Consider the following 15,243-nt stretch of genomic DNA (forward strand, 5'->3'; position numbering starts at 1 on the left):
TGAAAGGAAAGCTGGGCTCTCATCTTTGGCTCTTCTCTGCTGAGAAAGGCTCATATGAGATGTTTTCATTAACCACTGATCTGGGTAAAGGAGAAACTGACACCACAACCTCCAGCCAACCGAATAAAAACGGGACTGTAAATTTTTTGTTTTTTCTGAATCCACCACCTCACATCGTCCTCTGTAAACGCTCGTGTTTTCTCTGAGTGCAGGAAGCCATCTTGGACTGTTTTTTTTTTTTAATGAAGAACTGTGTTAGCAGCACCCCCAAGTGTCTGAGTTTATACAGGACTTGTTTATTGTCTCACCACTTAGAGCACAAATTATGAGTCAGTAAACACAATAGATAACAGACAGCAAAAAATAGCAGCTAACATGATTTAAAGAGGCAGCTATGAACACGTTTGACTATAAGAATAGGATACGGAGACCAAAACTTGCATAGTTATTTGGTATCTGATTCTCTGCAGTCATTAAATATGTCATGCATGAAATATTGATAGTTTCTACATTTGACATCCCTGTATACAACCACTCTATCGTTTGAATATCTTAATTATACAAAGAAGGCGCAGGTGGAATTTAAATTCAAACTGTACATAATAGATTCACGTACACGATGAAGGGTGACTGGTGCAACAGTGACACATGGTGGCAGGTGTAGTGTAAAAGCAGCGACAGCACGTCTAATCTCTTCTAATTGTGTGCCTGTGGGTGCAGGGGCTGTCATTAGGTGTTAAAGACAAGGTAGGTGAATTTCTCCTCTTTGGGTTTGACGTTAAAATTGTAGTGTCCGATGCGGTTCCTCTGGCAGTAGAAGAGGCAGGCGAGGGAACAGATGAAGAAGAGCGACAAGCAAATTCCGAGAATGGAAAGCCCAGCTACATTTAGAGTGCTCAGCTCCTTATCCAAGGGCTCTGCAGGAATATATGAACCAAGGCTGAAGAAGTACAAACATGCAGACAAGCAGTATATGATGACAGAAATACCAAAACTTTACTCACTGGCTCTTAAAACAAACGTTTCCAACTCCCTTACATAAAAATAATGTTTAAAAAAATGTTCCCCTCATGAGTGTGTCGTGATAAAAGCAGCCAACCCTTTCCTAGTGACGGCTAGTTAAGAAAATGGATAGATGGATGAATGTTTTCCATCAAGCTAGTTGAACTTTCCTCTCCACCACACTGATAATAGCGACAGCTGCACTACTGCCTTAATTCAACAGCTATAGATGGCCCATTTAAATGCTGAAATGAAGTGAGAGCCAGATTTATAATGGCCACTGAAGATTTAAATAGCTTTTCTACTTTTAAAATGGTCCGTGTTGAGTGGAAGCTGAAGTGTCATTACACTTCCAACTGAAGCACAAAAGAAGCATCCAGGTGAAATCAGCAGTGCTCCAACACAGCACAGAGCACTCTGGAGCGGAGTGTTTTCAAAGCAGATACTGTGTAAAAATACACACCTTCATCTGAATTGATCAGAGGCCCAGCTGAACCGAACCTTGTTCCAAGCGCATTTACAGATCGAGCTGTTCTCTGGTGACAGTCCTGCAACAAAACATGAGCCGAGTTTATGTTGCATCAACTGCTTTTAGTCTAAGCAGGGTCAAAGCTGCAGGGTTGCATGAAATGTATTGTGGAGTAGAATGAACTCACTGGCACGCAGCTATTCGATTCAGTCTGCAGGCAGATCTGAACCTTGCAGTGCACATAGATCACCTTCAGGTTGACAAAGGAGAAGATCTGCACGGACAGACGGGACGTGCCGGAGTTCCCGTTCATCATCACTTTGGTGAATGTATTCAGGGAACAGCTGTGGAGACACAGACAGGGGGGCTGACTGATGAACTTAACTGCACCTGATCAAAAACTATTATTAGAAAGCATCGTGCTAAATATATAGACAGCTGAATAATCTGCTGGTTCTCTTATTATCGCTTTGCAGAAGGCTTTAACACAGATTTAGCTACTGCACTGACTCATTGTCACTTTTGATGGCACTTTTTTTTTTTTCTTACATCCTGCACAAAGATGAATTTCATTTGAATGGAGGGACCTTTAGCTGTGAATCAGAAAATGCCTTCTCGTCAACACTGGTGCATGTGGGAGATTTTGGGGGGGGGTTCAGTAGATGATATCGTGACCACCGCATTTTCCATGTCCCTGCCATACATCTAAGTACCAGGTGTTTGAAACTGATCACTAGAAAACAAATATTGTAAATATGAAGCTGGACATTCTAAGTTTGCTCAGCTTTGAAATGAAGAAAAGTGGTGCAAACAGACATGACCAGTAACAAAACTGGCCCACTGGCAACTATGAAGCTCATTAATTCATATAATTTAGTTAATTTGTTTCACAAATGCTTCCGCTGACACGTGTTTTGCAGTGAAACAATGGGAGTCAGATTTTCTTGTATCTGAATGGGGCTAGGCTAGCTAGCTTTACCCTTATATGTGCATCAGATTTACGTGGTAACTTACACCATAACCGCAACTTCATCTTAACTGTATGCCTATTTAACCTGACGTGCACCTCCCATAGAACGTAACTACACAATGGCTCAATGCATACTTGAATGTTGTGTTGCAGGGATAAAAGAAGTTTCCATAGACTTCCAGCAGAAGTCTAAATCAAGCTTTATGCAAAGCTAAGCTAAGCTAACCTCCTGCTGACTGTAGCTTTAGACAGTAACTAACAAAATGAGCGACACAATATGATTCCTTGTCTTGTTCTGTCTTACAAATTTCATTTTAACGCTTGACTTTGTAATGATAAAAGAATGGAAGGGCCTGGTTTCAGGCCTTATGAAAGACTTCCTTTTAGGGAGAGGAAGAAGTGTTTTTTATGTGTCACCCCACAGAAGCTGGTCACATTTGCATCTTGTTTTAAAAAGTGTGAAGCCCCAAGTTAATCATATGCTGACTAATGAAGCTACCTTTCTATCATTTCTATCATCCAGAACAAGTTTTCCTATCAACTTAAAACCACAGATATGTATTCGTTGAGACAGAAACTGTCAGGAACTTAATTTGTAGAGTTTTGACTTTTTAAATGACACATTATTATATAACGTGTGTTACCAATGCATATGTTGGCCAAGTCAACCCCATCTGAGATCTTAACTCCAGATTAAAGTTGTGGTAACAGTATGAGTAAGCTAAATAAAGCTGTAGCTGGGAAACAGACCTGTTCTCCAGGAAGACATGGCTGTAGGCGTCTACAGGGTTTGGGGTGGGAGTGGACCAGCACTTGTTGATGACTACTTTAATCTGATCTGAGGAGGTGTTGAGTCCGACCTCCACTACCACAGGCTGCTCACGGGACAGGCTGTAGTTGTAAGGCAGAGGCACTGCACCGTCCAACAGATGCACGCTCACCTGGAATGACCCCGATCCTGTGACAATGAGGTCTTTAATTATGTCATACCTGGATATGGATGGGAATGAATTGTAGGTATAATGAATACAATATAAACTATACAAAATATTAAAAATGAAATATTTATCAGTTTATGCTACTAATGCACAATATAACTGCATTCAGTGAAAATGGGACATGAGAGTTTAAGTGAAGTAAATAAGCTAAACACCTATCAGACTTGGGATGCTCAATAGGATTTTAGGAATGGCTATAGCCTGTGGTGGTAACACTGATGAGTGCTGAACAGCTTTCAGCCTCAGTTAAGTCCATTTATATAACTAAATGGGAGCTCTACAGTATCAGCCTCTATCTTGGGATTCATTCTTGTTTAAACCTTCATACCAATGATAGCTGTTCATGAAACGCAGTTCAGGGTCCTGAATATACTAACAAAGAATATATCCCAGTCTGTTGTTGCTTATTACTGTCAGCTAATAAAGGCTGCTCGTGACACTGCTGTGTAAATGCAGCAGCAGCAATCAAATCCCCGCTGTGCTGATATTCTGAACAGCAGTACTGCCTCTCGTGTGATATTGCTCAAGTATGTACTTTTTGAATGTGTCAATATTCTGTTCTGGAGAAGTAGTTCTTTATCTCTTTATGCTGTTTCCTCTTGAGCTATTTGTCAGCTGTGTCAGTTATCAAGGGGTTATTGATTTGAAAAATAATAAAATACAATGAGTACTCGTGACAGTACTCATGGCACTTACCCCATGGAGCTAAGGTCTGCAGAAATAAGCATGCTCTTCATGTAGGTACACATGATTGGGACATCCAGCTGTTTTCTGGGCACCTCTGTTGCTCCCGTTGGTGAAGTGTATGGATCCATAGTGTTAAACAGGTTTACAGAGGCTATGTAGTGGGTTTCATTCTAAAATACCCAAACGGCAGAAAGAGCAGAGTGTTGGTTTTTATACTTTTTTATACTTCGTACTTAACTGAAGAAGACAATGGCAAGCTAGTATACAAAAAACAAGAGCACAGGGGATTCAGGAGGTTTCCCAAATGCAGAGGAGAAAAACTTACATGCACAAGTTTAGTGTCGCACTCATTCCACGCCACGGTCAGCTCCATGTGCGTGTCATTGCCGCCATTGATGCCACAGCCCACCGTGCCCAAGTAAAGTGCACTCTCCTGGATCATGGAGCTCTGAAGAAAATTCTTAGTGACAGTCACAGTGATGGCCGCAAGTCTGCAATGGACTGAGAGGGCTTCTTGGATAGAGTCATCGGTGGCAGATCCCAGAGCAGTGGTACTTTTTGTTGAGCTGGTAGCAGTTGTTGTGGCAATTGTAGAGGCGGGAATGGCTGTTAGGGAAGTACTGGTTGTCGGGGTAGTGATGGTGGAAGCTTGAGCAACAGTTGAGATTGTTGTGAAAACCATGTGACTTGTTGATATACTGTCTGTGGTTATTTCTGGAGCAGTAGTTAAAGTGGTTACAGCTGGCTCAGTGGCTGAGGGTGTTATTCCTGTTGTCAGGGGTGGTGTCGCTGTTTCTAAGGTTGTAGGTGCTGCACGAGAAAAGGCTCACTGGTTACAAAGATATTCTGTTTTACATGTAAAGTGTATAAATGAGTTTTTACAGCTACCTTGGCAGACCCGTCCAGGTCTCTCTGGGTCGTTGTCAGTAAACCCGAACAGGCAAACACATGTATAGGAGCCCCAGGTGTTATTACATGTGGCCGACTGGGAACAATCATTTTCCCCTAAAGCACATTCATTAAAATCTACAGACACAGAAATAAAAAAATAGAGTCAGGTATTATGTTATTGGCTGATTATTTAGATGTTACTTTAGTTACTTTGAATTTCCAAAATGTTGCTTTTGAGACACAAAAAGTTTTTGTTAATACTTTTAGTGCACTTAGGTGCACTATAACCTGCAGTTATTACATTACTGCATGACTGTGGACATCATCTTGTGTTTTATTTCCATAAAGCTGAGAAAATTAACATGAGGCAACAGCGACCAAGAAATATTGCCTTTTAAGTCAAAGCGTTAGTCCACATCCAGAATTTCTGGATTCCACAACGCAACTTCATAGTTATTCTAACATACACATTAGGGGCAGGGATAGCTCAGTAGGTAGAGTGGTTGCCCCATGATTGGAAGGTCGGGGGTTTGACTCCACTGAACGGCTACCCTGAGGTACCCCTGAGCAAGGTACCGTCCCTACACACTGCTCCCCGGGCACTGCATTGGTGGCTGCCCACTGCTTCACTGGGTGAACGGGGACTAACACATACACATTATTATTATTATTATTATATTGTCGCTGCCTGTTAAGTTGCGTGGGAGAGAAAGTATGTGGAGCGCATGTGTCAGAAGCAAGATTGCAGAGAATCGGCACAGGTACAACAAAAACACAACACGTTCTGAAACGTTGACTCAGTCGTCCCGTTCAGTAAACACGTGAACGGGATATTTCTGCGATAGTTTCAGTTCGTTTCAGTGAGCTTTTTTCAGGTCCATAAAATCATTTCAGTCATTTATTCATTTATTTTATTTTCAAAAATCTAGATTTTAGTTTAGTTAAATGATTTCTTCATGTTGAGTTTCAGTTTTCAGTTAGTTTTAGTTAAGTTTGGTTCACATTAACAGACATGAAAATTGCAGCTGCCTTTCACTCATTAATGGACATCCCAGAACAATAAAACAATAAACTAACTGCTGGCTATGTTTTAATCAGAAACTACCAAGAAAACTGGTACAAAGACTGTTAATGACTGCTGCTGGTTGATTAAGGCCCCATTTCTACTTCTCACCTTAGCCTATACTGCAACTTCTCATGCACGTCTCCAGAGATGTAATCTCCTATAGTCTGCAACACAAACATTAACTGCTGTGATTTTTAGTAGGCTGCCCGCTGACTCTCACTAGTCAAATGCACAAACACAATATATCTATTTTATGAAGATTTATGAAAATTTTAATATGTGGCTTCTACCATCATGGCCCCATTTATATATTGGGCCAACTCCAGTGCCTTCTTTCTTTTCTGTGCTGTGATTTCAGTAAAAATAAAACATTTGCTAACACCACGAGTAAGTCTTTGACACTAATTTGCTATAATGTCAAACTTAGCACTCCCTCTTTGAAGCATTTTCCCAGCAGTGTACCGCTAACAGCCCACAGCATTAGAATAAACAATATAAAGACACATACCATTTAGACTTGTGCTGTTTTGATCTACTGTGTATGTCGAACTGTTCGTCAGGGACTCCAGAACTGCTGTGGACACATTGCTTATGTCCAGGCTTTGACTTGGGATAAACACTATGGTGAAGTTGACCATCACGCTCCCCCGGAAAAAGTTTCTGATCTCGATTCTGACCTGGCCTGAATCCACCATGGCTTTCACCTCTGGAGACAGAGACTGGTAGATCTGGTTGGTGACACAGGAAACAGGCTCAGAGTGCAAAGTTTGTGGAACTTATTCAAAGTATTTTCATTTGCACATCACATTCAGTCACTGGATACTTACCTCTTCTGTTATACTCTCACTGAGGGTTTTGTAGGCCTGACTGCTGGTGTTCTGGAGGTCAGCTGTGAACTTTATGTTGGTAAGTCGTGTTGTGGCATCGAGAGTCTGAGCGTCTACAAAGAAAACTTTTATTATGCACGATAACCACATTTACCGCGAATAAATGTTGACCATCCTATTGACCCCAGGCCTTTTGATAAAACACTGATTCTTTTCTTCATCACGCATTAGTCATTAAAGACAATTAAACTGCTGTACTCCTCACTCCCTCAGGGTGGTAAGTGTGGCTATGTTCTTATTTTCCAAAATCTGGGTCAGTCACTTTCTTCACTTGTGGCTCAGACAAAAAAACATTTCCAGTATTCTTGTTGTTCTTTTTCTGAAAATACTTCCACAGAGGAGAAATAAAGATTTGACCTATATTTTGATTTCTGAGGGAAGAGTAACGCATTTCTGTGTGTCTAGATTCTCAGTCATGCAGGTAACGGGAGTCTTAAAAGCTCGGAAAAAAGGCAACTGAGCTTCTTTAAGCTTGTGACACCGTTTGGCTTCACATCCAAGAGGCTTCCCTACCTGTTGTTTTTAGAACTGAAGAAGCGTCTTGGATGTGACGCCAAACAGCTTCACAAACTTAAACAACTCCAGTTTCCTTCTATTTTCACTTTTCTCTTATGACAGTAACACATTTTATGATTTCTTTTTCTAATAATAACCATGAAGAAATCCAAAAAACAGTGTTAAGTGTTATAATAATGTTATAGGTTACATATTGTCACAATGCTATTTGGCATGATAACATTTCTATAATATCGCTGGGAGCAAAGAACAACAAGTGGAGGTGGAAATGAAAGCCTCTGGTGGAAAATATCACTGTTTCCTGAGAAGTGTGTGTCTCCATGCAGAGACACACACGGAAAGAAAAATGACAAAAAGTGTTTTTCAGTATTTTTAGTCAATTAGTCCGTTTCTTTCTTCTGGTTCAGGCAAAATATACTGCAAAAATATAATAAATAAATACAAATGAATAAAAAATAAGGGAACACTTGAACAATTTGATTTTTTTAAGTAATTTTGAATCCAGCACTCAAAGGGTTGATGGTTTGTTTTCAACTTTTTTTTTTTTACATCAATTTGTTCTCATCAAAATAAAACGTTCAGCCTGAATATTCCGCACATCAAGATCCAATGTGACATGTAAGTGTTTCCTTACTGTTTTAAAAGCACCATCACAAACTAGCCATGCCATAACAACAATATGACTGCATAACAAACAGTTATAAATAAAGGTAAAGCTGTACTGAAAGTTACTGGAGCTGTCACATAGATTGGTAGCTCTCGAGTACTTTGAACATATATATCAAAATATGAAAGTCAATGTAACAACATCCCAATACTTACAGGTTTTTACTGAGATGTGAAGAGGGGCTCCTTGATTTCCGCAGGCACGAGGTGTGACGGTAACATTGTAGAGCAGTCCGGGCTTCAGTCCGCTCACCTCTATCGTGGTATCATTGATTTTCTGAGTCTGAATGACCTCTGACCCTTTTCTTAGAACAACCAGGTAAATCTGTTTTGTCTTAGCATGATTGGACCAGCAGACAGAGAAGGACGTTCCAGTAACATTAGCAGACCATAAGCTGCTGATGCTGGGGGGAGCTGAGGGAGGGGACAGACAGGGGAATCGCTTGTCATTAATCTGAATCTGCTTTCTTGCTGATTGTTGCGTGGAAATATGCCACTCCCACATCTGTACGGTTTGTCTTAGGGAATAGCATCCAGCCTAGTTTTGCACAGTGACTGGAAACAAACACCACAGCTAGTCTAAGCCTATCAAAAGTAACAAAAAAGAACAGCTTAAAAATGCATTATTTTACTTTTTACATCCTGTCAGTTTAATCCTAGACCATTTTAGGCCAGTCTTATTCAGTCTGTGCAAGCCAGATCCAGAAAATTTCACACAAAGGAATATTAAAATATTATCTCATTTTGAATTTGATGGCAGCAAAATATCTCTAAAATGCTGCTACACGGGCAACAAAGGATTCCCAGAATCCGAAGAAACTCAGGAACACTTCCAGAAATCACAGTCTGTGAGCACAGTTTGCTGTGCGATCCACAAATGGAGGTTAAACTTCAAATATACCAGGAAGATGTGAACATCATGATAAAAATGCACAGAACACACGTAAAAAGTAGTCCGAAAAATAAATACTTGAGTAAAAATAGCTGAAAAAAACTTTACAGGTATGAGAATAACAATTTAAGACTCCTCCAAAGAGGATGAGCTTCAGTGTAAATGATGTAAAATTATAAATAAATGCTTGTTAAACCCAAATATCCCTCTTTTTGGCTTGGACACCCTTCCAATCAAGAGATGGAGATTTCATGTAAACTTTAGATAAAAATAGAATATTTCTTACAGCATGTTGTCGCTGGAAGAGCTGACTCCACAGCTGTATTCATTTGGCTGTGAGATGCAGAACTCGTCCACAGCAAAGCTTGTGATGAATTCGAAGAGACAGAGGTCGTATTACTCGGAGCTGCAGTCATGCTGATCTCAGTGGATGTGAAGAAATCTGTTGTGTTGTTGCCAGGAGGGCCTTGTATGCGATTGGAAGCAGGGGGATAGGTTGTGTTCATCAATGCAGGGCTGGTCAGGGTGGGCTCAGCGGTGGTCCACACTCCAGTGTCAGCTGTGAGCAAAGAACAACAAGTGAACGGCTGAACTATAAGTTTCTGGTGTAAATACCACTGTGTGCTGATAAGTGTGTGTTCCATTTCATCCATCAGGTGACTCACATCACAGACGTATAGTAATTAGAAACAACATATAGTGTTTCCACTTTAAAAGAGCAAAAAAATTAGGTCGGTAAGTAGGGTCATGGATCAAAAATAAACTTTTACTCTAAACTGTCTTTAAATTGATTTATGATTTGGGTTAATAAACACCATCTTTGTAAGAACCATTCTCAAGCTTTCCAGTATGAAGACTGAAGACCTGACTCCACCCTCCTCCACTCATCAGTGGTGAACAGACAATTTACATGTTCTTAGTCACACAGCCAACAGAGGTCACTTTAGAAACTGTGTCTTTACAAAGCAGTAATAGCAGAACATTGTGGATCATTTATGAGGAAGGACCATCTTCACAAAATATGACAAATGTGGCAACTTTGTTGTGAGCTAGCTAAGCCTTTAAAACTAACCACAATTTCCTTGTTCAAGTAGGTTTGTCTGACTTGAAGAACAACTCTGACACATATTATTGTGCAGCCGTTTCAGATTAAGGAGGCAGTCTGTTAACCACAGCTTTGTTCCAAAACAAGGCCTCCGTAGCCTCTGTGTTCCCTACTAATGTTTTCACACGGCTGTCAGGAGGTGATTGGTAATTGACCTTTTTCTGCTTTTAACAAGAAAACTATCTTTTGAGACTTGTTTTCTTTTTTCTTGTTTGATATTTTACCCAAAAAAGGCTGATGGTGGGCGGACTATTAAAATCTGATTAAAACTGAGAGAAATCTTCATTTGTTCTTACTCAGCTTTCACCTCCAGTTCTACAGGTCAGTTATTTTAATAGTCTGTGTGTGTGTGTGTGTGTGTGTGTGTGTGTGTGTGTGTGTGTGTGTGTGTGTGTGTGTGTGTGTGTGTGTGTGTGTGTCTAATGACGGGATGTTGTAAATTTACTCCACACAGCAAACATCAATACATTAGCATTAGAATAATGCCCCCCAAAAACTCTTTGATCAATCTAACTGTAATCTTTGTCAGTTTCTATTTGGGGCTTTCTGGCAGATGATGGGGAAATCCCTCCTGTCACTTCTAAAGTGACTAAATCTCAACTATAGTATTTGTCTGAGATGCTGCACATACGAGTACAAATGTAGGGGCTCAAAGGGGATTTTGAGGATTGGGTAACTGGAAGCACTTGAGAAAAAGAAAACTTTCAAACGAGGTTCGGATGTTATATTTAGCAATATGATTACTTTTTTGTGTACATACATTGTGCACGTGTAAGTTAAGTGTGAGCTAGTTTCTGAAAAACCTAAATAAATTGCACAAATTGGTGCACATAGCAAAAATAGAACAAATACAAAGTCATGTGCAAATAAACATTTTAATTATCTGTCAATTATATCACAGTCCAGACTTTAAAGGGTTAAGTCTGCACTGCAAACACACACACAAGTGCACGGTCAAACCTGAACAGTGGGCTCCAGGGTTGCTCGGGTCAACATCAATGTAACCTTGGTGGCAGACGCACTCATAAGAACCCACTGTGTTGTTGCAGTCGGCCCAAAGCGAGCACTGACGAAGAGCTGAATGTGCACACTCGTCTACATCTGCAATGAAAATGCATACATATGGAGGAGTTAAACAGCAATTATAATTACACATACATAAAAGCTGTTTAATTACAGTTGTGTTTGCATGAGTTGTAACAAATGTGTTTCTGAAAATAAATCAGCACAAAGGCAATAATTTATAGTGGAAGCTGTTTAGAAAATCTCCACATCTGTTTGGGATCCTGGAAAAATCACTGGAACTTGAAATACATTATGCAAGTCAAGACTGGATTCACTTATCTTGCTCATATCTTTCATTTAAAGGCTTGGAAATTCAGATGTGTCTAAAAATAAATGGCTTTCAGCACAGAAAAAGGGAAATTAATTATCTCGGAGAAAAAGCCAGCTTGATGTGCGCGCATGATGGCGAGCTCGGTACCATGTTTTGTAGGAATGTAGCAAGCATGACTGATTTATGATAAATATCTGAGTGTGGGTGAGTGTTTCGTGTGTTCATGCACGTGTGTTTGTCTCTGTGTGTGCGTGTGCGATCGCTCTGGTGTTATTTTCCGCTGTTGCAGGAAACATCCCACAGATGACTGTCACTCAAACAGAAGTAGTGGGAGAAGGAAACTGTGGTGCGACTGAGTCACTTTTTCCTGAACGCCGTGTTCTTTGCACATGAATCATTCTCAAAACTCTACAAGAATTTCATTTCTCAAAAGAAAAAAAGCCCCGAGTAGCTTCGCAGAGAGGTCAAAACTGCCATACAGTGCCTCCTCACCTTGCACTGCTATCGAAGACACTTCCTCTATGTGTTCGAGAAGACGATGCAGCTTCGATGTGACGTTGTACAACGAGAGAGTGAAGTTACACTCGATCAGCAGAGAGGTGGCAGTTCTGTAGGGATGCACAGGCCATGTGCTGAGATAATAGACAGAAACATCAGACTGCAGAGCTCCAGTCACCTGATGATGACACAGACGAACATATTTTCATAAAAAAGCGACCATCAAGGAAAGTGCTTATGTTGGAACACTTAGAAGTCTAGTCTCATTATAAATGTCTGGAAGAAGTTTGACCATAGACGTTGTTGTATTACCATTGCTTGCAGCAGCCTTGTGTGATTCAGAAGCCCTTCATTCTTGGACATCAGTTGCTGGTAGTCTGTCTTCACTGTCACTGTTGCATTCAAATGGTTTCCTCCATTCTCAGAGTAATTTGCTGAGATTAACATGATACAATAAAAAGATCAGTGTCGACAGATTTCTCCCTGCTTAAGAGAAAGACCTACAGGCTCACTTAAGAGCTTGGTTAAAAAAAAGAAAATCAGCTGATTTATTTCAATTGCTAAATGAAATAGGAACAGGCTGAAGCTGTCTATATCCAACTCAGCAGCTATTCGTTTCATATTTTCTTCAGCAGGAAAGGGATCCAGTGAAAATGGCACAAACACACTGTGGGGTCTGTGGATTACCCCAAGTCACTAAGATTAGTTTCTAAAAGAATTTGGTGACACTGTAATTTTACAAGAACACACATACGAAAACCAGAAGCAATGAAACACACCGTTGTCAAGACAACATGTTCTTTTTATTTTTTTGTTTGTCGGTTTTTTGCTGCACTCTTAGTGTGTGCACGGTCTACATCGGCTGAACGTGACACAGAACATATGAGCGTGGATTTTGTAACACTTTCAGTTTCTGTAACTTTTTACTGTTGCTGTAAGAAAACCGATGGATTTTTTTCCTTTAATTTATTTGACGGTGGCACGGTGGTTTGCACTGTTGCCTCACAGCAAGAAAGTCCTGAGTTCAATTCCACAATCAGTGAGGAGTTTGCATGTTTTCCCCGTGTTTGCATGCATTTAGCGTAGCCCTCGCCCTTCAGGGGGATCTGCCCTCTCTGAGTGCTCATTTTTGAAATTTTACAAAATACCAAGGAAAATGACACATCAACAGAGCCGTCACATCAGCACCAAGATGGCAGAAGTAAAGCTGCACTAACAGATAAAAACAGTTTGTCATGTTTAGCTGATATACCATAGATGCTGGGCAATAGGATTTTAGCAAAAACGGCAAATTTCAGTTTAATGCCTCAGTGAGTTGAGTCACTCATTACGTTTTAGCATTATTCTAAAACTGTCATTTGCTTAAACAAAGCACAGTAAGATGCATGGTGAACATTCACTTTAAATCTAATGTGGATGCAAAATCACATATATACTAACTTGCTGGATCACTGCAGGAAGAGTGGTGAGATCTCTGGCAGCATTTTTGCCAGCCTGGACAGTCTATATCCAAGTCACACTCCTCAGAACTGGGATGCAATCCATCTGCAGTTGGACAGGATCCTGGCTTGGAACTAAACTCACCACTCCTGTTTACAGCTTCATTCAAAGGAAATAACATGTTGCAGGCCATATATTAGCAGTGAGATATTTGTAGCATTGCAGTTTCAGCGCTTCCATCTGGTGTCTTGCACACAGCACCACACACTGAAAGGTCACGCTGACTGCCTGGCTAGAGACAGTGTGTGTGTGTGTGTGTGTGTGGTACATAATCAGATTTTGCAGACACAAAGAGTCTTCTACAGTCTAAGAACAAAACAATGTGTGCTTTTCTTTAATCCTGATTAGTGTAGTATACTCACGCAGGGCACAGTAACGACCAACTTGCACATAGCCAGAGCAGCATCCCATCACCTGCTCCGTCACCAGCTTGTACTCAGTCTGATGGATCATCCTATACATTGTGACATTACAAGTCTTCCAGAGGAGCCAACCGCCACAAGACTTTGACACTGAATAGGGAACCTTGTGCACCACCAGGAAACTCACAATCTTTGTTTCATTATGAGTGCACAGGTGGTAGCCAGACAGAGACAGGCTATTTCCTGAAAATAAAATATATCTTTTGGATATCAGATGTTTCCATTGGTATCGTGTACACTGCTGCAAAATAACATTTTGATTCACTCTAATAAACTGCTCCTATATGTTAATGTGCTTGGAAAGTTTTGAATGAAATGTGAAGGCTTTAATCAAAATAAATGTCACATTCTGTTTTGTTAAAACATCTGTTTAGAGTAAATCTGTCGTCGGCATCGTGGCCTACCTTCATTCACAGTGTCCTGTCCCCTACAGAGAGCCAGCAGGGCCACAGCCACCCCAAAAGAGAGCATCCAACTCATTTTCACATCAGAATCTCACCCATGTATTTAAGCACCACATTTTACCTCCATATTTCACTTTGAAATGATACCAGCGCACTGTTCAGGGTGTAGTCAAAGACCAAGTCCTCTGCGGCTATCTTTCCCCTCCCCTTAATGACCCAACGGTCCCAAATGTACCACAAAATTACAGCATCCAACAGGCAAGTATTATATGAATTTAGATATTTGCGGTTACCATTTTATTAATTTACTAAAAGTATATTAATTTTGGAAAGAGGTTAATGTTTTTTTAAGCGGGTTTTAAATTGCTGTCAGCGAAACAACCTGGATAATCAGCATAAACATGACAAAGAAAGTCTTTGCTTTTCATGCAACCTGTGAGAGGAAGTGCATGCTTTTATTTTTGTCAAATAAATGCATTATGGATTTGCCTATTCTTTGGCTGTGTCAGTGTAAGTAAACATGTTTATGAGGCCAAGGAGAATTATGGGCTGGGAGGAGTCAGAGTCCCTAATGGCTTGGTTTCCACTCAGGTAACCATGGCAGTGCTTGCTATGATGCTGGCATTAACAACCAACCATCTTAGCTATTAAAATCAAGTAAGGAGGAGTGAGAACTTCCCTGCCATTTTCCCACATGTCTTCATTCTGCTAATATCAAAAAGCAACAGGATGCTTTGGCTGTCAAAGACATATTCTAAAAAAAAAGGCTCACGTTGTGATCACATTGGCATTCTGAATGTGAAAATCCTGCTAAATTTCTACAAGCCTTTTGGCATGCCTTTAATTCTTCGCAAAAGTACCAGTTCAAATAATGGTGTTCCATTAATAGTAATGAGGTGTGAAAATGAACCTGATTAAACGCAATTCAGTGATT

At 40.4% G+C, this 15,243-nt stretch overlaps 1 protein-coding gene across 1 annotated transcript; it reads right to left on the minus strand.

Moving 5' to 3' along the window:
• Window positions 1–386: 386 nt before the first annotated feature.
• Window positions 387–14,385, minus strand: umodl1 (uromodulin-like 1). Its single transcript, XM_063484773.1, has 17 exons — window positions 14,310–14,385; window positions 13,846–14,088; window positions 13,424–13,582; window positions 12,296–12,417; window positions 11,978–12,161; window positions 11,110–11,250; window positions 9,331–9,603; window positions 8,309–8,566; window positions 6,911–7,023; window positions 6,592–6,811; window positions 5,015–5,152; window positions 4,452–4,936; window positions 4,136–4,296; window positions 3,192–3,431; window positions 1,659–1,815; window positions 1,466–1,550; window positions 387–917 (listed from the first exon to the last, which is right to left on the minus strand). The coding sequence occupies exons 1-17, from the start codon at window positions 14,383–14,385 to the stop codon at window positions 730–732; spliced, it is 3,243 nt and encodes a 1,080-aa protein (XP_063340843.1). The 3' UTR covers window positions 387–729.
• Window positions 14,386–15,243: the final 858 nt, after the last annotated feature.

This window comes from Pelmatolapia mariae, linkage group LG10_11 (assembly GCF_036321145.2).
Source record: "Pelmatolapia mariae isolate MD_Pm_ZW linkage group LG10_11, Pm_UMD_F_2, whole genome shotgun sequence".
NCBI lineage: Eukaryota > Metazoa > Chordata > Actinopteri > Cichliformes > Cichlidae > Pelmatolapia > Pelmatolapia mariae.